We start from the raw sequence: 27,826 nt of genomic DNA, 5'->3' as shown, positions 1-27,826 counted from the left end.
TCTTGCATAGCTTTCTGCACAGTGAGCCTATTTTCAATAGAAGTGAAGAATTGCTCCACAGAAGTCTTGTCTCTTGCCCAGTACTTACTGCACTTATCTGGGAAATGGCAAGTGCTCAGTCAGATTCCCGGAGGCAAGTCTCCAAGACACTCCAGTCACCTTCTGGAGTTCAATCACTAAGTTCCTCTGCAAAAGTTTTGTTTTGTCATTTCCTCCAAAGCCCTGATGCAGTCATTTTTAAGACGAACCAATGATGTAGGATTTTTTTTGACTTTGCACTTCATGTTCAGTTTGAAGGAACACTGAATTGTCCTTCAAGATTCCAGATGGAATCAATTAAATAGGTATGCTAAGACATTCAGCATTCAGAAGCTCCTAAATCTATCCTATAATAATAAAAAACCTTCTCTAAGGAGCCTAATTTGGTCACTCTAACATGCAGGTACATTACAGACCTGTTGGGTGTCAGAGTGTCTTCAATTTAGTGCCTGAAGAAGACAGCTTGAATATACACTGAAGAAAAGTTGTCCAAGAGTGATTTACATGAATTCTCAGAGAAACCTGTTGTCTCACACATCCTATACTTTTTATAAATATTTTGTGATTTACTTGCGTAGAATGATAAGCACTCTGATGACCAACACTTCTAAATTTAGCTCCTCTGTTTTCCCTGTTCACTTTTTTCAGTGTTTTTTTCCCACAATTCCCTGTTTCTGCAGTTCTCCTGTTCCATTCTTTCTCATTTATTTCCTTTCTTGTTCCCCATAAAGTTTCATCAAGATGTTCTACTCTTTTTTCCTTTCATCCTCTGTCTTTATTCCTCTGCATTGTCAGGAATGGAAGCAGAGTTAATCATAAGAAAGGATGACTATAGTTTGAAAATCAGGTGATAATTAGCTCATAGAGTCAACCTGGTGCCAGGTGTGTGTACTTTTTGCCAATTTTAGCACTACTGCTACAAAAACCCTACCAAGAACAAACCAAAAAACCTCCAAAACCCAATAGAAAACCCCAAACTCCAAAGATATCTCCAAAACTGAAAGAATGATGCTACCCAAACTTTTTCCCATGGTATTTTGACTCTCTGAAAATGAGGGTAGATTCCAAGGTAGCATTGAAGCTATCTCTTTTTCAAACCAATCTCTTTCCTTTATGGATGGTGATATTCTCGTTTCTGTTATATAATGTTTTCAGTGATGAACAGGTGGCTTTTTGTTTTGGTTTGTAGTTTTTTGTTGTTTTTTTTTTTTTTTTTTAAAGGTTCAGACAGTAATGTGAAATTTGCATTTGGATGAATTTCCTAAGCACCTCCTTAAAGGGATTGAGATAAAGAGACTGTCATGAAGCCCTAACCACACAGTGTACTGTGAAAGCAGTGGGAAGCTTTATTTCTCATAGTCTTTTAACCCACCAATCCCTTGCTTTCAGCTGATTGTTTTGGTTGGATCAAATTTTTCTAATGCCATTTCTCCATCATTTTATACAGGGGTTACTTTAAGTAGATATTCCCATCTCTGTAATCACCATGCCTCCGTGGACATTTAGACTCTTTAGCAATTGCTTTCAATACTGAGAGTGAGGAGCAGTGGAGCACAGGTCACCTGGCAAATCTCCAAGGGCACATCAGTGAGCCTAGAGTGGGAATTTTCAGGATATAGGCTTGGTACACCATCTCTTGAATGGCATGTTCTGCATTGAACTGAAAAAAACAAGGCAGCAGCTGTGGAGTATCATCACCCCAGGAATATACAGAAACTAAAATATTTTGCTGAGGAAGAGAGGTCAGTCCTTCCATAGTTGTAACTCTCCCATCTTCAGGCTCCAGATCACAAAGACCTTTCCCCATTTACTTCTTGTAATCTTTTTCCTCCAGGTGGATATTGAAAGAGCTTTTACTGCTTTCCTCTGACTTTGCTGGGGCTCTCTTTCTTTTCTCCCCTGGCTGTAATCAGGATTTTGAAGTGGGAACAGGTGGCATTCATTAGTTTCCTCCTTGCTTCTTTAAAATTCTTGAACTTAGGCCAGGTGACTGCCTTACAAATGAGCACTTTGCTGCAGCTGTTTCTGCTTCAGGGTGGTAGAGTTAGGAGGGAAGGAATATGACATCAAAAAGAGGTCCTGGATAGAAGCAAAAAAAAGTTTTTCTTCAATAGTTTACAGGAAAAGTAAAAACAATGGGATGAAGAGGTATGAAAATTATCTTATTCTAGCAAATCACTAGGATATGTGTCAGTTACTCTCCCCTGACTTTTTTTAATTGTGAGAGTTCTGAAGACCTATACAAGATCTTCTTGTATAAAAGGCTGAGGCAAGAAACCCACAACTTTTCTCTTGAATTGGTGATGGTAAATTTTATGATTTAAGTGTGACGGCTTTCTGTCTACAATAATGGAAAACTGTGGTTTGTCTTATCTATGACTTTAATTTCTACATAGAGATCTGTCAGGATTGGTTTGTCCATAGTATACTCCAGATTAAATTTTCTCACCCTGAGTCAACTAGTTCTGTTGTAAATTAAGTAACTGGGGATCAGAGGGGATGTAGGGAGTCCCTTTTGTACATGATTTTTTGTGGAAATATGTTTGGAAAAAATTCAGGTTTGTTTTCCCCTTTTCTTTATTTTTTTTTGGTTTTATTATTTGTATTTCTGCTACTTATAGGAAAAAGCTGTTGGTAGAGAAATTACCTTGTGTTCAGTATAAATTTTGATTTTTACAATTCAAGCTTCTCCATTGAAGCCTTCAATCCTTTCAGTTTTGGCTCTCCATGAACCTGTCATAAGCTAATACAAGACCAATGCTGTTTGAGCTGATCAGTGAACGGCTAAATAAAGTTCAGCATGTTCTACTTAATTCTAACTCCTTTGAACGTGCATAAGGTTGTATTGTTCAGAAAGAGGAGTAAGGAATGCTGGTTATTTTTCCTTGGGTTTGCTCCCTTTCAGACAAGACCCATGTTGCAGATAGGAGAATAAATTTAATCTCCCTTGGTATTATTCGAACACTATGGAGAGGACAAATGAAGGCAAAGAATCAGTATTCCATTTCATTTCTTTCCTCTACTATTTCATACCTTCTCACTCCTGTATTTAAAACTCCTTAGAAAGCTAGTAATAGTTGTAATTTGAAAAAGTGTTGTTTCGGGGATTTTTGAAAGCTATTTTCCACTAACCACAATTATTAATCTTCTAGGCTGTAATATCTCCCACAATCACACTTAGCAGTATTGCCACATCAATACACGCAGTGAAACACCCTGACACATAGCACTGAGAAGCTGATGCTTCAAGCTGACATTATGACACTATTATTCTTGTGATAGAGCTACTGAAATGTATATAGTGACATAATCTTTCAACAAAGGGAAAATCTGGAAAGTTAAATTGCTATTGGAGTGGGGAGAGCTTTTTGAATTTATTTTTCTTTTAATTAAGTTGGTGCTTGTCAGAGCTGAGTTGCAGTAGGTGGCCATATACTTGTAAGTTGGCTTGGAATCTGTGCTGTCTGCTTTATGTACAATACTAAGAAAATTGATAAGGAACCTGTCAGTGACCTACTAAAGCTTACCAGCTCTCTTCTGTCTGTGTCTCAGAGGGCTCAAATTTTTTGCCATCTGTAGTGAGTGGAAAAAGAGATGCTGTGTGTGCTCTACACAGGCACACATAGCATGCAAATTCAACCCAAGTGTTAAGACATGATGTTGTCTGAAACTCTGTCATTGAAACTCTTGTGAAGCCCGGAGTGTTTGTTTAAAAAAAAAACAAACAAAACACCCAAACAACAACAAAAAAAATGCAACAAAAACTTTGTGTCTCATACTGAGAATCCTACTTCTACAGATGATGTCTTGATAATAATTTTAGACTATCTTGGTAGGCTAACTTGAAAATACCCTCCTGGGTTATACAACTGAAAAGTTGGGTGAAATTGACCATCTAAGATATTACTAATGATGACAGAGGTTTTCTCAAGAGGAGTAAGGTGATATTCCTCAATGAACAATTTTAAATGTTCACATTCTTGCCCAGTGCAGTCCTGACTGATTAGAAGTATGCTCCTGTATATAAAATCTTGTATCACCAAACAAGTCACGATTATTTGAAGATAATGTGCTGCTCTGAACACTGCTGGTGTACTTAGGCTTTAAGCCAAATTAAAAAAAAAAAAAAAGGAAAAAAGTTGAGGGGGCGGTAGTCCCTTGGATCTAATTCTTTCCTGTCCTTGTCCTGAAAGCTTTTCTTACCAAATAATCTTTTTACATTCTAGTCTATTTAGTATTTATGTAACACATCCTTGCCAAGCTTTTTAAGAAATTCATAATAGACAGCTTTGTGGTTACTACACTGTTCTCTTAGCTAAATTTGCTGTATGAGCTTATGCATCCAAGTGTTTTATTTGGAGAGAATAAGGATTTGAAGAATATCTGTGTGGTCGCAGAATAAGGTGTGCAGGTGTGGTGGCTTGAACCCAGTCAGTAGCGGCACACCCACACAGCCACTTGCTTGCTTCATGCCCTGTTTCCCCAGGACAGGGAAGAGAATAGGAGAAGTAAAAGCAAGAAAGCTCTTGAGTCAAAATAGACTGTTTTAATGAGTGGAGGAAAAAAGAATAGAAAAACAAGTGTTGCAAAGGCAGTAACTGATGCCCAGCCACTCTTAAAGTGGACTGTACTGGTTTGGTTCAAAAATATCCATTACTTACTTATTTTTCTTCTGTGAGATAAGAATTGGGAGAAAATCAAAGCAGGCACAAAACTTAAAAGAATATAAAGAAGTTTATTAACAGACCGAAAAGAAAGGGAAAAAAAGTCAGACTAAACCTTCAGAACGCTTTCCTCCCCCCCACTTTTCTCCCTTCTCCCACTGACAACAAAAAAAAGACAGCCCTTGAGATTTTCGGTCAGGTTACCACCTCTATAATAATCTTTTTCAGTTCACTTAGGGAGAGGAGTCTCTCTTGCTCATGCTATGGAGACATCTCCACAAGAAACAGTTCTCTCATGGCTTCAGTGTCACAGTGAGACAGCCGCCCGGGTTGGTTCTCTGCTCGCATGTGAAAGTCCCTTCCCTTGACTTACAGCTTTCCCCACAACTGCTTTTGCGGGTCCAATCTTGAGCTAATGGGGTACCATTTTAAGGATGAGCTGTTCAGAAGCAAAGGTTCTCTTCACTCATCTCTGGGAGCATCTTCATCTCTAGGAATAGGTCTTCTCTTCCCCTGAGAGCAAGGGTCCTAATCACTTTCATTTCTCTTTGTTCAAACTTCTCATCAAATTACAGCCACTTCAACATTTGCTTGTTTCAGCACAGGTACTTTTGCTCACAATTGCAGTTTGAATGCTCCACCCCCATGCTTCATGAAATTACAATGGGTACTCTGATGTATCACAGTCCATCACCACCATAGCTTTCCAACAGAATTTCAACTTCTAAGCTTGAAGCATCTCCTCTTTCTCCTCTCTTGGGTTTTCAGCTCTTCCTTCTTCACTGACTTTGGTGTCTTTATGGTGTTTGCTTCACGTGCCTTCACAGCTCCAGGATGGCTGTCTCCCGGCTGCCCTGGCCCCACTGGGCCAAGTGGGCCCCCCAGTTACCTGTCCAAAAGCTGGAAGCAAGAGAGCTTTCCCAGGGTTTGTCCATTCTTAAATGTGGATCACAGAGGCGTGTCAATCTTCTTAAGTGGCTTAAAAAAGTTGCCAATATTCAGACTAGTCAGTTGATTGGTTCTGTCAGGTCACGGAGGAAGCTGTAAGCACCTCTTTGCAAGAGAATCACTTCCATGGCTGATTGAAACCTAAACTATGCTAAACCATGACACAGACAAACACCCCACACCCCATTCTCTCCCTTTACTGAGGTATTTATGGCTGAGCAAGTTATATGGCATGGGGTATCCCTTTTACTGGTTTGGGTCACCTGTCCTGGCTATGTCCCCTTCTGGTTTCTTGCATGTCCATCCCTCACTTGCTTGGGGAAGGTAGAGTGAAGGGGAAAAAGAGAGGGTCTTGATTTGTTGTAAGCACACTTCAGTAAAGCCTGGTTTGCTCTGAACACTGTTTTTACTATAAATCCAAAACACAGCATCATGTAGGCTGCTATGAACAATGGTAACTCCATCCTCAGTTAAAGAAGGATGGCCCAAGATATTTTTTTTTTTTTTACTAATTATGCACACATAGTCTGTATTTTGCATGCTTGTGTTTTAGAACACAAACCAGTCTATGGGATCACAGACTTCATCCATCCATGAGTAAACCCAGAGATTACTACCTGTTTCCTCTCCCTTCTCTACCCTGTCCCCAGCAAGATTTAATATTAAATTAATATTAATTAGTATTTTGGAGTTATTTTGCATATGGGAAGGAGAAAACTCCACTTTTAATATTTAAGCATCTCTGCATAGAGAAGCAAAATAACTTTGAGTAACTTAGTTGTTATTATGTAAATGTCTCCCCTCTCAGAAAAATAATTGAACAGCAAAGGTACGTAACTGGGGAATAACTGCTAGATAAATGGCATTTTTCCTTTACTCTCTTGACATTATTACAATACGATGTAGTGAACATTTTTTCTGTTTATTATAACTCAGGAGACTATTTAAAATAAACTTCTAAAATTAATAAAAAATGTAAGTAAAGCTGTCATAACTAATTGCAAAATTTAAATTGTGTAAATAATGTGCTTGATTTATCTGTAGTTGAAATCACACATTTAAATGTCTTCTGATTTAGAGCACTGTATTGAAGTCACAAATAGCATAGCTGTTTTTCTTCATATTACATGCACAGTAATTACAGAATATCTGATTAAACTTTATTTCTCCAGAGTGCCTGATAACAAATTCTGATTTCCTAATGGATAACTCTCAGATGAAAGGCCAAAGATCATGGTGTATTAACATCATTTATACCACAAATGGTGCAACTGCTAATACAAGGTCCCAGGTTGTGCATCTGAGCTATAATTCAGTTTTGGTCTTTCTGTCTTTTCCTGTAAGAGTATGTAAATTGTGATTTGGCGGTATTAGCGTAAGAGTTGACCTCTGTGTTCTTACAGGTGTTTCCCAACTCAAATGTTTCTATGATTCTATGAATTTTTTAACCTATTGATGAATTTCAATCTGATATAACAGTGAGCTGGTAATCTCAGAAACAATTGCACTCTTAGAAATATTAATTGAAATTAATAACTGGTGATTGGGGAGAGGAGGAAGGCTCCCAAATGGCATCAGCAGTTCTGTCCTGTTTGTTCTGCCACATGCCAGTCCCCATTGCATGGCCACAGCACCTGATCTTTCCCAACCAAGTGCTATTTGAGACTGGAATGAAAGAGCTAATATGCTGTGGGCATTGTGGGCAGTGACAGGAGCCCAGTGCTGTGGGGGATGTGAGGTTATAGGTTGTTGGGACTTGGTGGAGAATAAGAAATATGAACAATGTGATTGTGGTGGACATGGATGAGAACAGAATGCAAACCCATTAGAAACCGAGCTTCATTAGTCCCAGTGCCAATTAATACGAACTTACATTATGAAAATAAAAAAGCTGATACTGATGCATAGCTTTAGGAAATACATGAATAAATCTAAGATTAAAAAATAAGAAACTTATTTTTCCTTTTTATTTTTGCTGTAGACCGGACCTATTTGATTGGAATGCTGTTGCTTCTCAGCCATCACCTGTGCAACGATTAGACCATGCATTCAACATAGCCAGGCAGCACCTGGGAATAGAGAAACTCCTTGATCCTGAAGGTTAGTATAAATTATATTGTTTGGTGTTTGTTTTCTTTTTTTCTTTAAGTGGAGAAACAGTTTTGCTATGCATTTGATGATAAATTAATTTGACTTTTTTTTTGGCAAAAGAACTTAACATTTTTCAAGATAAATTATAAACTGAAGCAAAATCCTTTACTTTTAGTGCTACCTTTGTGCTCTATTGAAATAGAGTAAAACTGCCAGTGTGTACATGCTATAAAGCAATTTTTTTTAGCTTTGGGACCAGAGTTTTAATGTGCATGCACTGAATTAGAGGTATCTCAGGAAGCTGTTGATTTCTGTTTTGAAGACTTAGAGCATCTGCAGCTTTTATATCTTCTGGAAAGATCTTGCGTTCAAGTTACCTTTTAATGTATATCTAAAACATGCATTCAAGCTCTAGATACTCATATCTTTTAAGTATGACTTATATTTATGTGCATATTGAAATTTTATCCGAATGACATGTCTCATATCACTGTAATTTAATCTTACATGTAATAGAGTTACCTTTTTTACCTTGACTATTTTTATACATCCTTAAGCAGTCACGTTTGAAAGGTTCCTTGTTTTTCACATGTTCTCTTGAATTTTGTACATTTCTATATATTCTCTGACATAGTTTCTGCATTGCTGATAGACTAGTAATTTTCCCTCAGAGGATATTCCTAAAACATTCTTTACTCTAAGGCAATTGGAACAGCTGTTGTATTTCATATATATGTGTGTGTGTGTAGATATATATCTATCTATCTATCTATACACACACACACTACAGACATACTCTTTTTTTTTTTCCATACAATGATACCTTTACTGTATTTTCATGAAATTTCATATTAAGCCACTTATAAATGAGCTTTTCTATATGTTTGTGCTGTTCTCAATGACTCACTCATGGTGAGTTTTTCATGGGAAGAACTAGAATTTAACAAAATGCAAAAAGGAATCTAAAACATAGCATTGAGTCTCTTAATGTTTAAATATAGTTGGACATGTCTCAATTGTTAAGTAACAACCTTGTATCCCATGTATTTCTCTAGGAGAAATATTGAAAATATGTGTAGTTTAATGTCACAGCATTTCTTGCCTAGTGCACTCTTTCATTTCTAGAACCCAGTTTCGGTGAACCACTGGGGGAAGAAGAGGCTTTCTACATGCTAAAGCATGGGATTGATCTTGTAAACTCTGAATGAGATTGGAACCGAACACTGAATTGTGCAAATTAATAGATGTAGTCACAGTGTTTTCTATAATTGGTTAAACTTTCTTCTTAAAATAGATTAGTGAATAAGTTATTTTCTGTTTGCAAGAGTCACTTCTGATTAGACACTTTATTCTGGTTTTGGCAAAGATGCTTGCGGTTGTTTAGCCAACAACTGAAATACTCTTAAACGTTGGTCGTTTTCCAAATCTCTGCTGTAATTATTTGCTATTCAGTGTTGTAAATCACAGTGCTGGCCACCTATTTATTTTTCCCCTCTGTAAACATTTCCAAAGGAAAAGTACATTTTGTACCTATTGGAAAGTATAAATATGTGGAACTAAACTGTTTTTTTTTGTGATAATAAATTTATTTCTAGATTGAAACCCAGAATTTCTGCTAAGTATGCAAGGGAGAAATCTTGTTTGAAGGTTCTAGAATATTATTTTCGTAATTTTACTTTGTATTTATCAAGTCTCCTAATTAGGTACTCAAATATCTCCTAACACCACACTGTGTAACAATACCCTCTTCTCTGGCTGCAAAATGCAACTGTATTACAACAAAAAGGGAGTATGCAGTGGTGAAACATTATTTTCGTCTAATTTAATACCTTTCAAAACAGCACATGTGTAATTTGTGAACACTTTAAAATTTAGTTTTGTTCATTAAATATCTGCTGTCTCAGTTTTGAAAACATTAAGTAGAAAGGAAGCCACTATTCAGTAAAGGCCTACTCTTCTGCAACCTATGTAGTAGTCATTAAAAAAAGGGTTTGGAGTTATTTGTGTTCTGAAATTACTGATGGTTGATACATGTTGAAACAGATGTTTAGGGAGTCTATCTTAGCAATTAAATTTAGAAAAGTAAATATTTGTACTCAGCCAAACTTTGGTTTTCTAGGTTATGTATGAAGTTTTCTTTTTTCTGAGGTTGCTGATATTTAAAGTCTGTCCCATGAGAAATAGTCAGTTTATTACTGAGGTTGTTGATATTTTAAGTCGATCCCAGGAGCAGATTTTAAAATATTTTTCAGGATTTGGCCTCCACTTCAGTCATCAAAGTGGTAAAGATAGTTTACATCTACATATTTCTTGTAAAAGCTGTGTTGTGTAAGTTAAAGCTTTTGTATTTGGCTTCATACAGAGATGATCATTCCTGCTATTGTTCTTACTTACACTGGCTACTAGGAATGCTTTTTTTGTATCAGGGTCTATGTAGTCCTGCAAGGAGCTGGTAATTGCAGTGATCTCTTTGGGTCCCTTCCAATTCAACATATTTGTGAACTTTTTGATTGAATCCTGTCAGTGAGTGAAATGTAAGTAGGTTTAAATGTCTATCTGTTCATTACTGTTGCACTTTCATACTGTAGGGTATGAAAGATAACAAGGGGAAAATATAAGAACAGGTAGAGGAAATTGTAGATGTTAGGAAGTTTTATTTAGAAGAAACTTGTTAAAGACCTATGTTTTAGTGGGCAGGATTCAAAAGGAAAAATGTATTTGCAAATGGAGTTTCTTAGGCCAAAGTATCCCTAAGTAATTCCTAATGACGTCCTGTCATAAGACATTTATGATTATGCAGGTAAGATATTTTAAATCTCAATAATGCTCTCTGTGATCCTTTCAAAGAATAAATAGTTATTTTGCTTTGCTTGTTCAAAACTAATATTTGTTGCCAAATATTAGTTACCCAAACCAGATCATTTAAATACTGATTTCTGGTCAGATTTGAATGGCAAAGCTAGCATATGGAAACCTTCTACTACAGTCATGTGCATTGTCTTTTATTGCTCTTTTTCTTTTTAATTAAAAATAAAACCTCTAGTTTTGATACAACTAAGGAAAATTTCTGATTGATTTGTCACACTTCTCTGATAACTGTGGTTTTCTGGATATAAATTTTGACAAAAAGATTTTGTCTGATTGTTTTCAGTGTAAATAGTTGAGGTTGTTAATGTTTGTACTCTTGAATTTAGAGCATTTTTGGTATAAATAATTTTATTTATATTATATATAATATATTTATATATATATTATATTTATAATAATTTGGAACAATTTTCCAAATTATAAACTGCCTATGTTTCACACCCATTATTTTAAGCTATTCTTATGTCTCAGCATCAATTTGTGATGAAGATATTTGCCATTGACTTAAAATATCTCAAGAAAATTAACCAAATGGTAATGGTATCTGTAATTTCAACTTGTATGCCTTAAAGCTTAAATGATTGATCAAGCTGTTAAGATTAGTCTGCACCTTTTAAGAAAGTCTAACAAGCTGGGCTTACATTTTTAATTAGTTAAATGGTTCTTCGTAAACATTTTATCTGTACTGAATTTGTGGAGGAACATGATTCCAGTCTTCACAAACAAACTTCAGAAAATATACTAAAGGCTATTGTGTTCTTCGTTGTGTGTCCACTTTTTCTAGAGCATCTTTAAAAATTTCACCAAGCAAGGAATAGGATGAGCAAACAGCTCACTTTTTGTGGCCAGCAACACATAATAGTTACAGGTTATTGGCTGTATAATGGCTTTTATGTTTTACTTTGGCATAATGCCTCATTGGAGCAGAAGGATCTTTTGAGAAAAGTAGGGAGTTATCTCTCAGAAGGTGAATCTGGGAATAGATCTGAGCTGTCCTCTTTCCCCTTACAACAACTGAGTGCTCATGTGGTAGCAGCAGAAGTGTTTGCGTGCTTCCTTCTAGCAATGAACATCTGATTCTTGGTTTAATGAACTTTTCCCTGCTGTCATTTTTGTGGGACTTTTGCTTGTTTGTGCTAGCCCAATAATAAATAGGCTCTGAAGTTATATAATGGCATTTCTGCTGTCCTTTTTTAGGTAATTATCCAGTTTCTTATACTTTGTGTAGCCTGATAAAAAAACCTCATTTAATCCATCCCAGTCACATTTTCTATGTTTTTCCTTAATTTGCACTGATGACGTGAGGTTTTGGCACCATTATTAAGTGATAATGAGACTCAGACGGTTTTTCATTTGATAACTTTTTTGTTTGATCTTGACTTCCTGTACTTCTGTATCTCAACAGTAATGGATTCTACCGTATTGGAGTGCAAAAAAGAGGGGGGGAAAAAACCTGTTAGTATTGTAGCTCATGATGTTATTAACCCTGTCTGCACTCAATAATTATATACAGTTGTAATACTGGTTTTCAGTTCATTTTAATGCCCTTGCTGATATGTCTTATGTTAAGGGATAATGAGAAATTTGGGTTTTTTCTATTGTGCCATAAAATTTAGCACTGTTTTGCCTAGTACAGTGTCAAAGTTGGGGGGGGGAGGGTGGGGGTGTTAATTATTTTCTTTTTAATGCAAGAGAGATACAAGTCATAAGAGATTTGTAATTTGACAAGATTTGATATCATGCTTTTGAGAATAGCCAAGAAAAATGCTGACTCAAGCCTAGAAATCATTATTTTAGTTGCACAAAATCCTTATAACAATTAGAAAATAAAATTTAAAAAGTATTGTTTTCTTAAGACTTCTTTTGGTTCTCAAAGCCAGTAATGGTTTTGGTTAAATAAGAGAAAAGTCTACAGGTTTCACAATAAAAAGTACAGCATTAACAGCACAACCCTTGCTTTACTGCTTGTTAGCACAAATTTCAGCTCTAATTCTGGACACGCCATCAAGTCACATCAGGTGCTTTGTCTCTAGTTTATAGCACAGCTATGAATGGCAGAACGAGAGCAGGTCTGTGGAAGTACCTTCAAAACTAACAGTGGAATAGGTAAACTTTTATATGAATGAACTTGTTATATGTAGGTTTTCTAAATGCTTACTAGTTTGATCTATATTCTTGTTGTAATATTTCACTCCACAGTTTCTTTTGATAAATATTTGCCCTCAAGATTAAACTGCATTTGTTCTTTACCCACTGTTAAGGTGAAAGTTCTGCTTTTTCTTTGAAGTCTTGAGCAAATAGAAATAGTCAACAAAAATAGTAAATTCACTAGACACCATCTAACACCACTTCATCTCCCATATTTGTGAGTAGATTTATTATTGTTTCTTTGGCCTGTGAGCAGTTGAATTAACAAGAGATGACTCAACAATCAGTAACTTTTACAGATTTCCATGGAAATAAATGGCTTGAAGGGTATTGCATTAAGAGACTGAAAGACAAAATAGGTCCTTCCTCTTATCAGTGGGAAAATCTAAAATAAGTGTGATTTATTTTGGAGCAGGGCACATACACTGCAAAAGAAGTTATAAGATTTTCTATTACAAGGGGTGTGCAGCTTATAATATAATTGAAATACTGAACTTGGAATTATAAAGACCTCTGTAGTAACCTTGCATTGCAGCTGCTATTGTAAGTAGTTCAGCAATGGTTAGCTGTGTATAAATGCATAGAAATGGGAGCTATGTTAAAATATGTGCAGAATCTAACAGGGGTGATACATATAAAATGTTTCATGAATAAAAGTAGGGGTAGTATTAGTATAATGAAGAGAGAATATGTATCCTCATATTTACAGATGATTGTCATATTCATCTTGGATTTTTAGTGATGGTGTAATTCAGACGTACTACTACTTGTTTCTGTAAAACCATGTCCTGGCTTGTAACAATGTAATTTAGATTGATAAGCCTCAGTGACCATAGCTGTTGTTCATCACATGATGCTGAGAGAATTGTGGACAAGGTACTGGAATGACTTGAGTCATTTCTCACCTGGATCTCCTGCCCAGCTTCTTCCAAGGTGATAAGGAGCAGAATGAATCTGTGCTATCGAGCTACAGCAGGAATTGGAGTAGAAGGGAAAGATGGGCAGCCATATGAGTCTGCAGGCTGAACTCGGTGGTGAAACTGGGTGTTGCATGTACTGCAAAGAACACAGAGGTCTTAGTGCTGTGAGCCTATTTTTTGTCAATTTTTTGCTTTTTAAAAGCTTTGGATTTAGCACACTACCACCTCGTTCCCCCAGGCATGGAGACACATCAAAAAAAGCAATATTCTAAATACTCCTTTTCTTTACATCTAAATACTGCTTTTATAAGTGGCCTCCTGGTCTTGCTTAAGCAGATCATTTCCCTTCTTGGTGCACTGTCTTTCAGCTACATGGAAATTTACAGTTCTCCACCTTGCTTTGATTTTTTTTTTTTTTTTATAGGGTGGTTCTTTTTTTATTCTTCTGTTTTATTGTGTTGGTTTTTTTGGTTTGTTGTTATAAAGAACATGAAGAAATAAAATAATTTTTCTGTGTTAATATTCTGCAATTACAATGCCTCAGAACACTGGCAAATTGTAGTAGTTGGTCTACTCTGACAATCATATATGTTTCTTTGTCACTACATCACAGTGTATGTAGTTTTCAGTCTGTCACTAATAATATTGTGTTTTAGCTTGTTTTTTTTTTTTTCCCCTAGATAAATCTCTTCTGTAATAATGTTAAAATATTAAGATTCAAATATTAATCTAGGTTCAATCTTGTGTTTTTTCTTTGCCAAATTTTTCATGTGTGTTTTATGCTGGGACTTGATATGTCCTTAATCCATGCTTTAGGCTAGAATTAAGCATGCTTTTCTAAACTCTGTAAACTGATGAATTAAGCCCTTTGGAACAGTGTACATAATTCTTGGTTGCTCAAAATAATCACTGATGGAAGACAACTGAGAAGAGATCAGCTAGAATTATTTTGTCTGATGCATCAAGGCAGAGAATGAAATTAGTTTATGCCTGTTTTAAAATCACAAAGGAAGAAGGATTATTTGGGTAAATGTCCAGCATATAGTCTGAAAAGTTTCTGCTGGTGCATAGCAATGCATGTATCTTTATTGGATATTTTGCACATGATAATTTAAAAAAGATGTAAAAACACTGTATTTTCCTAGCCAACAAAATTTCTGTATTAGATTTTAAATAAAGTTCAGCTGAAGTAAGGAGATTTATCTGCTAGAAGAAGTTATAGTCTACTTATTGTAACTAAGCAGTTCTTCAAACTAAGAATAGAGCCAGATATGCTTCAATATTAAAATACCAGTTCCTACAAAAATGTTCCATAATCTGTACCTTCAACACTGTAATACATGTACAAATATATCTATAATTTTAAAAAGGCTTTTTTGAAAATAGAGATGGTTCATGTAAAAAATTGTGGAGTATGGGAGATGACACTTGGAGATGATTACTCTATAAAAATCTAGAGGAGGGCTTTGGTTAAAATTAATAAGCCCCCTCCCAGATTTGGTATCTTAATGTCCTTTAGTTTTGTTGTTGTAGTTAAAGTAAATAATTTGCTCTATTTAGAAAACCCATAGCCCATATTCAACTGTGAAGATACTCCTATTTGTCTGTTACTGATTTGAAAAGCTGCTAAAGGGATTACTAATTTAAGGCAAGAACTCTTACAAGTATGTTAAGACTTCTGTATTTTTATTTAGGTCACAAATGAAAGGATGATTAAGATATTTACCTGCTAGAATTGAATCATGTTAACTGGGGGCATTTGATTAAAATCTGTGGATTTGAAATAGAATAGGAGATAAGAAGAGTTAATTATTTATACTTGCTTTGAGGCAGGCTACTCCCACTAACCCTCTATTATATGGAATCTTAGTTATTGTGCCCCAAGTGGAAATGCTGGACTTTCTCCTTCTGGTTCTTGTTATCTGAAGATCATTTGAAACGTGTTTATCCACAGGTGGTGGAAGAAATACCTTTGAATTGAAGCCTGTAGAAAAGAAATGGAAGGAAGAAATTAATACGAATCTTTGGGTAGAATTAATATAATTGAACTTTAATTTCTAGATCAGAATTTGACCTCTGAGCTGATTTCTTAGAATATATAGTCGTAGAAGATCCTAATTTTTGAGTTTCTAAGGTAAATGTTTTGGCTCTGACTCTGAGCAAGTCTAAACCAGTTTGTGTGCATTAATCCAACTTTGTGAGATGTATGCTAACCTTTAGCATGACTGTTCTTGAGATAAAAAAATTTATAAAGACCCTAAGAGAGATAATTCTCTCTGTAATGATTTTCATCTTCAGTTGACATTCTTCCATAACAAAGAAACATATCTAAAGCCTAAATTAATTTCCTTATCTCAGGGTGTCAGTGTTAATCCTGCAGACAAGACATTCTGGCCACTGTAATGGCTTTCCTGTACAGATATCTGATCAGAAGAAAAAAATCTTGAGAGAAGAATTTTCTCTTTTCTATAAAATGAGTATTATTTTCTACTGGTTCCAAAGAGAACAAAAAGTAATGCTTGAAATGTTTGAATCTGGAAATAGAAAAAAGAATCACCTACCCTCAGGCAGTTCTTGCATTCTTAATATATTAAAATGAAAGTGTATTGAGAGCAGGACTACAGAAACCTGAAAGAGACGCTTACTTTTTCTCAGTTCCTTTTCATTTTCTTTTAGCCATGGCGTTCACTGTTAAAAGAGAAAGAAGTTGTATTATCATAATCTTCATAGGGGATGGTGAAGTTATTCAGTTTTTTGGTCTTTCTGGGAATTATTTGCTTTGCAAATAAGGGAAAAAACTGTTTCTAAATTGCTCTACTCTTTTGTTGTGAGTGATTTTCAGTGGCTTCACTGAAACAACATAACTTGAATAACCTTGATTCAGGCACAGATACTGAAGTTCAAACACGATTTATGGAAAGATTGAATGGCAAATGGCAGTCACTGATGTGGCACTTACAAAAAAAAAAAGTTAAAACTAAGGGAGCAAGACACTGGGGAACGATACTTTCTCTGTTTTCCTTTTTTTTTTTTTTTTTTTTCTTTCTTCCTCTATTTCCATCTATTAGTTTTTAAACTGGTATCTTAATGAGCAGTGGCTTGGTGCAAAGAAACAGAAGAAAATGAGTACAACAAGACAAACTTGACATAAAAATTAGAACATCTCTTTCATTTTTGGTAGATATAGGAAGTACTCATTTTATAAAATGATTATGAAAAATTATGAAATAATTTCTGCCACAGTTTCCATCTGGAATCCAACCAAGAGAGTGATATATTTTGTTAGAGTGGTTATGGAATTACATTCAAAGAAGGTGTATTCCATTTTCCTAGTAGTTTGCTTCAGTTTGTCAGGAGATTTTTGTTTTGTATAGTGTCTTGCAGAAAGCAGGTTATAGATTTATCTTCTGCTCATTTTGATTCCTCTGTTTATCATAAAATTTATTGATATGTTATTTAGTGCAAGAATATCAATATAGGGGAAAAAATTGCTTTGAATTAGTGAGGTTTGTATCAGTAAAGTGTATTATGTCTTGTGTGAACGATATTTTTGAGATGTGACCCATAGGGATTACTCTGTAAAACAGCTTAAGTCGCTCCTTAAAAATCAGCCTGAAATAAGGAGAAGCTACGTGAGCCATAACTAAAGCAAACCTCAGAATGTGAGTGGAGGGTGGGCTTAAAGAGAGAATGAAGGAGGTTTTTCAGTAACCCACAGTATGTTTTAAAAGCACACAGTTTGTAAGCAGGGGTAAAATGGTGTGAATCAGTTGTAGTGCTTGAAATAAACTGACTTTGGAGCAAATGGACTGATGTTCCTGAAACTACTTGTTAATCACCAAGCAGCAAGGGAACAAAGCTTATGTGCATTGGTAGTGGGCAGGGATGATTGCTCTCTGGTATGTTTTCTGGCCATTTTATCCGCTTCATGGAAATAGTACTTGTTTGCATTCTGGAAATGTGCTTGACTATGCCATGCTATGACTACACAGCTTTCCTTAAATAAATTGGAAACTTTCAAAAATTTTCAAAGTTATAAATATTTAATATTTCTACTTTAATATTTTGACATGATTAAGACTTCAGCGTTGGAAGCAAAGATGTCTCTTGTAACAAAGTCACTTAAATATAATAGTGGATTTAATAAAAACATCTGTATCAATGGCCAAAATGGAATATTATCAATCATGTTGAATTTGAGTACGTTAAGGCCATATGAAGTGGTTCTTGGTATTTTTTTATCCAAAGCGTGCATGTGGCTCTGAACCTGATGAAAAAATCACTTTTGCTCTTGTGTCTTTGCTGAACACCTTCTCCAGGAATCACTGTCAAACGATGCCTAAAAATTATTCAAATTTCTCCATTACTTACCATTATAATACACAATTTAAATGAGAATAATTGAAATCCCTCATTATTATAGTGTTGTTTTGCTGTGACAGCCTCCTTAATTTTCGCACAACCATGACTCCAGAGCTGCAATGGAAAAACAACAGTCGGTGATCTGCGTTCCTACATGGCTGAATAGCATTGCTTGTGCTCAAAGCAATTAAAGCTACTGCAAACTGTAATTTGCTGCCCTTTTTCTTAGTTTCTCCAGACAGAAATCACCATGGGTCCTTTCTGTTCTCCATGGTCAGATTCCACGTGGAAGTGCATACATGTAATTAGAGTGTGCCCAGAGCGTATTCTTGGACCCAGATGCTGAAAAGCAGTCAGGGGATTAAGCATTTTGCAAGCAGCAATGACTCAGTTCTGGAAAATATGGAATTGAAAATTGCATTAAATGCTGGAGAAGAAAAAAACAAACAAAGCAAAACAGGAAAATTGACCACCTTTCATCAATCAGTGTGTGCAGGGAGCAAACATAAACAAGACATATTCTGAATGCTTCTTTAAATAATGCTGTTTAAAGCTATTGCTGTACAGGAAGGTGTCCTAATTAAAAGACCTATCTCTGCGAAGGACAGTGTAGAAAATTATTGAAACAGCTCTTAGTTTTTTTGCATGGAAATTACAATTTTTTTAAGTGATGAAACTTCCTAATTTTTTTGGAAATTCTTAAGGGTGACAGAAAAGCTGGACTGCCAATATTAAATATACAAATGAGTGTAGAAGGAATATTTTTTTAGGGCTAATATGCCCTTTATAGTAGAGGTTCTATATAATAGAGAAACCTGCAAAAAATCCTCTGCCAACCTAATTCTCATAAAAATTATTGTATTTGTTTGGCAATTTCAGAACTTACAAACAATAAATCTGAAGTTTAAATTTACTTAAAAAAAAAAAAAAAGTAGCTTCTATTCAAAGTTTCTGCTTGTATTTTAATTTACCTGAACTGAGAAATCATTAATTGCTGACCCCTGTGTCCTCCTTGCCTCAGTGAAGGAACTGGGTGGAACTTGTGTCAATAACGACTGAGGAGAGGTGTCTGGAATGAAAATAGGAACGGTAAGGAGGTAAAGCAAGGTGTTTGAAATGAAGTGAGCCTGAAAGTGAAGGTCGGCCTGGCAAAGGTATTTTGGGGGGAAAGTTGTATTTCCCTAAATAGCTACATGTAATTTTTTGTTTCTCAATAATTAAGTCAGTATTTAAATTTAGCTTTTGCTATATGGCAATAAATGAACCCAAATGGCCTGAACTGAGTCTGTTTTGCCTGCAGCAGTAACTGGTAAGTGATTTCACTGTCTATTTTAACACATAAGTTTTCTCACTTTTGTACTTTGCTTTCTCTCCTGTCCCCTGGGCAGTGAACCTGCTTATGGATGGGGCTTGTTTGCCAGCCATGGCAACCCACAACCCCCAAACATAGTAAATGGAACTAAACACAAGTGTAATCCAAATCAAAATGGATGTTGGTTAGTGCTCTATCCTTGACTTTTATTTTTTGAACTCTTTCGTTGCTCAGGTGATAATTCAGGATTTATTTGGCCTCTGAAAGATAAAACTATTTTGTCTTCCCCATCCCTGAGGGAAGCTGTCATATAGGTGTGATGGCTGCCAGTGCCCGGGCTATTTGTAATTGCCAATGCCCTCCTAAGGTCAAGAACTATAAAACCAGCATTGTTGCACCTGGGCCCAAAGTCAGAAATACATTTATGCTTCAATTTTGTATAACTGTTTGCTTTTTCAATGTCTTCATGACCTGCAAGGCCATAATAGTATAAGATTTATTTAAGTGAGTTATACTGAATATGATGAGGGAATGGTGTGTATGTGGCCTTTGTTTACCTCCTGATTCAACTTTTGTAAATTCTGTGTTCCTCTGGTTCTCCTGGGTGACTACAAACACCAGTAGATTGCCTCCAGGAATATTAATTCTCTATTTTTGTTTTGCCTCTGCTTTGCGAGTTCTTTTGCTCAGAGTTCAGATTAAAATGCAGGAGATGCCAGGCTTTTCTTCAGACTGAGATGTTTGTTATTTTCCTACCTATGGTACAGCTGCACAGGATGTGCCTCTGAGTTAACAAGGAGGGAAAGGTCTTGAGTTCTAACTTCCAAGGCCATTTAAAGCTCAATCTATCCAATTATGGAATGCCAACTAATTTATTTTTACTTATAATCCAGTAACTAGTTATTCATGACCTGCACTGTGGGTTTTTTGAACCAATACCAAAACACCCAGATTTGTGAAGAAGAAGGAAGAAAGAAGAAGAGCAAACCTATGCCCAAAATCCTCCATCTTGTTACTAAATCCCATAAACCTAAATTTTCTACATCTCTACATATTCCACCCAGTGATACAACTTTAATTACACAGCAACAATCTCAGTGTTATCACACAATCTGGGAAGCCTTTCCCAAGGCCCCAGGTCAAATGCCATGTGCTTTTGAAGATCATTGCCTGTCAGCACTGAAAGACTGAAATTCTCTGAACCCAGGATTCCAACAGGAAGATAATTGTCCTTTAGAAAAACAAGCTTAATATTTATAAACTGATGTGTTAGATATTCTTGCTTGTAAAGAGTGATTGCTGACAGGAGCAAACTTCCAGAAAGTTACCCTATAAGCTAGTGGAATTCCATCAGTTGTAATCCGAGGACACCTGAAAGTCTGTACAAAGCTCAGATGTATTGCTGCTCTATGGCCTCTACAGTAACTGCATAATCACTCTCCCAGTGTCACTAATTAATAGTGTTTTATTAATCAAGGGGGTTTTGCATGTTTATTAAAAGAACGGATTCTGTTGTGAAATGAAAAGAACTTAAAAGAGTTTTTAAGGAGAAATCACATGCAAAGGAAACACACAGCATTAAAATATCAATATGCATTGAATTCTTCTCAGTCATAAATGGTTATCACGTAGGAAGTATCCAGGATGGCACAGCAGAACTCCACCATGCTTTTCCCAGCTTACATGTGCTACTTCTAGCGCTGGTTTTTGGCTGTACCTTATTCTATGAATATTTTTTACTGTATGCATAAATGTATAAATTATACCTTTTCTGTGCTTAATATTCTGTGGGTTTGATTATTTTTTCTATAGCTTAGCACTGCTTTTGTCTTAAAACAGTTTCTGGGAGTTAAATATTAGGAATAGAGAAAATACAAGGAATATTCCAAAGTTACCTATTGTGTGTTCTTATGTGCTTTGGCATTAATATTCAGAATTACTACATGTAAAGTTAAAAATAAGTATTTGACATATTCGACCTCTGAAATTCAGATTGATCTCATCTCTTTTGACCTTCTGTGTATGTGAACTGTATATTTGTATAGGTGAAACCTTATTGAACCATGGCTTTAGCTCAATGAGCTGAGACAAGTATTTCTTCTGCATTAGGAATGCACAATTTACCTTTAACTTTAGAAAACAGCAGTCTTTCAAATAGTGTAAAGAACACTGGGAGTGCTTGCCTGAGTAACCTTTTATTTCTCTCTCTCTTGCATATGATGTGGCCAAATGCAAAGAGGTACTGTTCTAGTTTTAAAATTGCTAGCTAGAAAATTCCCGTTTCTAAACGGGAGCAGTCTTGGATGCTAAGGGGGGGTACATATGTGAAAATTATGTTGATGAAAATTTAATTAGCAGGCGTGAAGCTTTTTTTATTCTTTTCAGTGATCTTTTCCATTTTAAATTGATAGATAAAATTAATTTTCTTTAAAAATAATGCTAGGAGGCTGCAGCTTTCATAAAATTGTAGATGGCTAATAAAAAGTACTACTACTGACCATAAAATAATATACTGAAATGAAAACCTCATGGAATTGCCTGCAGACATGTTTTTCTAGCAAGAAATCTTTTCTGAGCTGAATATATCCGCGAAATTCATGCCACAGAAGGTTGTTGTTTTCCAAGGAGAATTCCTTCAGAGCTACACATACTCAGTATCAGTCATGTTTCCTTTCCTTTTCCAGCACTTTAACTTAACAGCATTTAACTTAACCGATCACTTAAGTCAAACAATTTAGTGAAGGATTCATATAGATTAAGTATTTACCATAGCACAACAATACCTTACTTGCAAGCCTAATTTACAAATCTGAAGTAGTACATAAGAACCTAGGAGAACATTTCCAGTGCATTTGATACAGCATATGCACACTTGCATGCACATAGAAAAAGGAGTCTGTACGTGGTACTTGTGAAAAGTTCCCCTCAAATTCAGTGAAATACTCTCTTTGGATGCCTTTGCATCTTTTCACTGGGTGAAGGGTTGAGCTTTGAGGATTTGGGGAATATCAGCCCAGGATTCCTTGTTGTTCAGTGATCTTCCTTAAGGACTCCTCTAGCTCTAGGAGACAACCAGCTCAGAGGGAGATGCTGGTCATAAACATCTTCAAAAATTCATGACATTTGGGAAAAGCTCCCTGTGACTGGAAAAATGTAAAATGTCACAGCTGTCTTCAGAAAGGACAAGGAAGATGATCCAGAAATCTACAGTCTCCTCTGCCTCTACTTTGTCATCAGGAAGATATGGAACCAGCTCTCCCAGAAACTGTCCAGATGAATGGATAATCAAAAAGTGATTGGGAACACTATTCCTGGACGTTCTCCTCTGATCAGATGGATAGTGCTTGTGATAAGAGGAAATCAATGAATATTTTTTACCTTGATTCTAGCAAGACATTTCATAGTATCCTTAAAGCCAAAGCAGTGAGATGTGGGTAGAAAACTGGCTAGATTTCTGGTTTAAAAAGGTTGTGATCAGCGGTACAAAATCCAACAGGTGGCTGGTGTGGCTGTGCTCCTCAAAGGTGGACAAGGGGGGATGATAATGTTTTTTTAATGTCTTATGATCATTACCTGGGTGATGGGAGGAACTGCATGGCAACAAGTCGGCAGATAATTCCTGACTGAATACAAGTCAGCAGGTCTCACTTGCAGCAATGAAGTCCAACAACATACTCAGCTGTAAGAGTGAGAATGTAGCCAGCAGTTTGAGGGATGTAATTGCTCACTTCTGCTCTGAGTTTGAGTCCCATTTGAGCATACTGTGCCCTGTTTCCTCTAGCTGGTAACGGTCACAGACAATTTCAGTGTGGGAAACTGTATCAAATACAAATTCAAATAAGTCATTTAGGTTCTCAGCAATTGCTTTGTTGTCTTTACATGCTCCTGTTGTGCTGATCCTTTCATTCTGCAAAACCTCTAGAAGGGATCTGACTCCTGAGATATTTGAGGGAAGATTTATTAGTAGTTTTCATATGTTTTGCTCTTTGTTCTTCCTGGGCCAGTCTTTCTGGTTTTTTACACTAAGCCTGCCAGAATTTATTATCCATTCTGTTTTCTCCATTTGGACATATGAGCTTCTTGAATTATACTTCTGGTAAGTGCTCTTCAGCCCTCTTGATTTGCTCTTATTATGTCTTCATTTCTCCCTTCCATCTCCACTTTCCAAGGTGATGCTCCCTGCTCCCTTGTGATTAAACCCTGATCTGCTTTTGGATTTTTTCTCTTGAATCTCAATCTGGCAAGTGATAAATGGGCACTGTGCTGCCTGTGTGACAGGAGTTACGAGGTGGAAGGAAACATTTAGACTTCCTTTGTTTCTTTAGCAACTGTTATTTGTAGTCCTAGCTTCTGTCTTCTACAGTAATTTCTCTCTCTCGCTCGCTCTCTGAAATTGTTCTCTTGCCACTCTTCTGCTTGCTAGCTTAATGAGATTCAGTAAGTAATGGTTTATCTCCTCTCAAATATTATTTTTAATCTGTTCATTTTGGGGGTGTTGGGGGATGGTTAAATATTTTTAAAGAAGTGAAACAGTAATTAGTTATCTTAAATGCAGAAATATTGTTTCTAAAAATTTCTGAATTAAATTTATAAGAACAATGGTAGATAAAGACAGATTGATTTTTTTTCTGCCCCTCTTTTCTCTTCACCTGTCTTACCTTTAGCAACTCCTGTAGAGTTAGGTTTTTTGTTTGTCCCTGGGCCACTGAAAATATAAGGTAATCATCCTAAATTGATATAACAGATCTAAACAGAATATCACCAGGATTAGAAAGAGCCCAGGCTCCAATTAAAATGTTGGAAGATCTTCACCTTATGCTGAGAGTTAAGGAATTGCCATGGGTTTATGCTTCATTAGTACAAGATTTCATGCTGCCATGTGCTGACTAAGAATCAGACAGAGGGGGAAATCCTCTGTTCGTCATCCATTACAATGTTAGAAGACTCAGTTTCTTCCAGTGGTAATTCTAACATCAGTGAAAAGCTGAATCCAGCTCCAGGTAGCAGGACACAGCATCTCAAATGGTGCTAACCTCATTCTTTTCTAGTGCACCCCCTGCAGAGAACACAGACATCAGTCAATGTTTATCAACGTGAAATAGATCAGATGCAGTAAGAGGTAGTGCAAGCAGATAGGAAGATCTTGTTCATGGCATGATGGTCTCATGTCAATTGTCTCATACCAGCTTGGCAGGTAGAATTTCTCAGTTTGCAAGAATAATTCTTTCAAATCCAATCTTCTCTTGAGACTTATTCAGAAAAAAGCCCCTGATTTTTACCAGCCTCACTGAAGGTAGTTGTTAAATTCTCTACTTTTGTTTTACCTCTTCCTCGCGAGTTCTTTTACTCAGAGGTCGGATTAAAATGCAGGAGAAGCAGGGTTCTTCTTCTAATTGATGTTTATTTTTTCTTATCTATAGCACAGCTGCACAGGATGTGCCTCTAAGTTAACAAGGTAGAAATGGCCCCTGAGTGCTACCTTCCAAGATCTTTTAAAGTCCAATCTATCCAATTATGGAATGCCAACTAATTTATTTTTACTTATAATCCAGTAACTAGTTATTCATGACCTGCACTGTGGGTTTTTTGAACCGGTACCAAAACACCCAGATTTCCGAAGAAGAAGGAGGAAAGAAGAACAAACCTATGCCCAAAATCCTCCATCTTGTTACATATAACCCAGAAACCTAAATTTTCTACATCTCTACGTATTCCATCCAATGATATAACTTTAATTACACAGCAACAATCTCAGTGCTATTACATAATCTGGGAAGCCTTTCCCCAGGCCTCAGGTCAAATGCCATGTGCTTTTGAAGATCACTGCCTGTCAGCACTGAAAGACTGAAATTCTCTGAACCCAGGGTTCCAACAGGTAGTAAGTACTTTTCTGATATAGAAGGAATTGAAAGAGTATTCTTCCTCTGAAGTCAACACATTTTGTCAAGAACATAATTTTTTTCTGTTTAGAAGAAAGCTGAATGAGGATTTCAGGTTTTGGGAAAGACCCATGACTAGGCCTGACTTCTAAATTATGCCTGAAAACTTAAGGAAAGATGCTTTCAAACATCCAAAGTACCAGAAATGTGGAAAACACTGGGATTTTCATTAAGAGCTACAATTTAACTATTACACAGGGTTTAAGTATATAATTTTATAATCTTACTCCTTCTACGTAATGATATTGCAATTATTGTTTCTTGGTTTTGTTTTAAAGAACTACTTTTCCTAAATTGGATGAATAGTGAGCTGTGCTCTTATTGAATGTTTAATCTACAAAACTCATTAAAATATTAATTAAACCTTGTAAAAATCCCTGTGAGGACTGTACACAAGCATTATCATTCTTTCACAGATGGTAAATGCAGTTAATATTTCTCCAGTAGTGTTAGAGAACTTTTTATCCAGGAGTCTGTCCAGTTCTGTTAATTTGTTTTTTCAGCTAAAGCCTATCATCACTGACATAGCTGTGAAGTGGAAAAAGCATTCTGATTGTAATAGGCAGTTATATCTACATACTTCCAATTTGGTATCACATTTGCCTAATATGTTGCTCTGAATTCAAGATGATTTATTTCAAACTTCAGAGGAGTTTAGTTTTGGTCATGGATGAGCTACTTGTAATCCAATTGCTAGTTTTCTGAACATGGGCTGTTGTTTAGCTGAGCAGAATCAAACTGCTTGATACATGATTTAATAAAACAGTAGAGTGATGTTTGATCCAGTCAGCCATCCTTTGAATTAAAATTGTAGCTTAAAATTGCTTAGAAATAAGTATCAGAGGATGGAAAACTTTTGGCATTTAAAGTGGAAAATATTATTTGATATGCATTCTTGAAATGTCTAAATTATTTGAAAATTAAATTATAAAATAGGCGTATGAAAGTTGCAAAGAAATTTATGAACAAGCTATTTATTCTTTAATGTTTTGTATTGCTTTAAATCAGGCTCTTCAGAATATTTCTTAAAAGTGGACAGAAATTTAATTTGGAGATTGGTTTACATCAAATCTGATTCCATTTGCATATTATAATAATGTGGAACTAATAGAGATGCATCTTACATTATATGCTAATGATAAATATAGTAAAGCAGCCATCATAAGGCAACAGTACTTGATCATATAGCTCTTGTCCAGGAACTCTAACTTTTTATAGGACCTAGTCCTTTGATCTACTGTATGGCTTTCTGTGAGAGTTAAATATAGATAATAATCACTACTACCTGAGTTAAGTTGCTCTGTATCTGTTGGGAAGAAGGAAGGTGTTTTATAACTAGAGCTTCACACATCATCTGGAGGTGCTCAGCATCGCTGAAAACCAAGGTGTTGTTTTATTTTAATTCCTACAGTTTGGGTCCTTTAGCTGTGTTTCAGTGGTGTGCAATGAGAGCTGCTCCAGCTGAACTGCTGTTCATGGGTCCTGTGACATCTGCTCATCCCATGCTGTCCCTCTCCTGTCAGTCAGCACGAGGAGAAGGATGGGCTCTGGCTCTGTTACCTCTGCTTAGACGGACACTTGTAGTGCCTCGTCAGATCATGTGTTTCAGTGTTGCTGCAGCGTGGAGCATAAGAAAACAAAGCACTCTCTCAAATGTATCCTGCTCTCAGTGGGCAGATGCTCGCTCAGGATTATGAAGAAGTGTCCCTTTTTCAAAGAGACTCCAGGTTGCTCTGAAGTGTCAGGTGTAAATGGAAAATGGATGGGTATAGGATGCTTCCTGAAGGCACTCATCCTCTCTGAGTTGTACGGGCTGTGAGCTTGGCATGAAAGAGCATCAATCCTGTTAAATACAGACTGACAGTAGTAGCAAGGTTACTATAATTAATTTGCTATTAGATATATCAAACTTCATGTACATTTGCTTGTGCCGTGCTTTTGTATTACAGGTATTGCACTGGGAAATGTTGGATACAATTGGTATTGGAAAGTTTTCTGTGATAAATTAAAACAAGGAACTGCAGAATTATTCTGCCATGAGCTATAGTGACTCGTGACTTTTAAATCTTTCCTTCACAGTGTGTTCATCACCTTTCTCCAGTATAAATTTACTGTATAATCAACTATCACTCCCCTGACAAGTATTAGTCTCTTAGAAACTTATCAGAGGCTGACAAGTGCCAGAATTCACCCTCACATTTCTGTTACTGAAGCAACCAGACACTTGGCTTCCGTGCCTGTAATATTGTATAACACGTTATTTTAACCTACAGCTTGGCATGGAAATTGTTTTTAATTGTTCAGTTTCAAATAAACATGTAGTTGTAAATATGACTCTTGATGATGTTTCCCTGCATTGGCTTTTTTTAACAGCAATAACAGAATAATCCGATTCTGTGCCACTTGATCCTAATGCTAAGGGAATGTTCTAAGATTCTGTTTTGCTTCATATCTGACAACACCCTGGGCTAAGTAAGCTAAGTTAATTTTAAAAAAAGCTTAACCAGTTGTGTAAGCATAATTCAGTGTACCAGT

General features: G+C 36.1%; 1 protein-coding gene across 8 annotated transcripts in view; it reads left to right on the top strand.

The window, feature by feature from the left end:
* The window catches only part of DMD (dystrophin), a 1,178,400-nt gene that overhangs the window by 383,068 nt on the left and 767,506 nt on the right, over positions 1-27,826 (top strand). For all 8 annotated transcript variants that reach the window (XM_010394528.4, XM_019282745.3, XM_039551931.1 and 5 more), the window contains exon 7: positions 7,633-7,751. In XM_010394528.4, coding sequence (XP_010392830.2) covers positions 7,633-7,751 — 119 coding nt within the window. The remainder of the gene's footprint in view (positions 1-7,632; positions 7,752-27,826) is intronic.

This window comes from Corvus cornix, chromosome 1 (assembly GCF_000738735.6).
Source record: "Corvus cornix cornix isolate S_Up_H32 chromosome 1, ASM73873v5, whole genome shotgun sequence".
Taxonomy (NCBI): domain Eukaryota; kingdom Metazoa; phylum Chordata; class Aves; order Passeriformes; family Corvidae; genus Corvus; species Corvus cornix.
The sequence above is the reverse complement of the archived record's forward strand: the minus strand, read 5'-3'. Positions and strand labels throughout refer to the sequence as shown.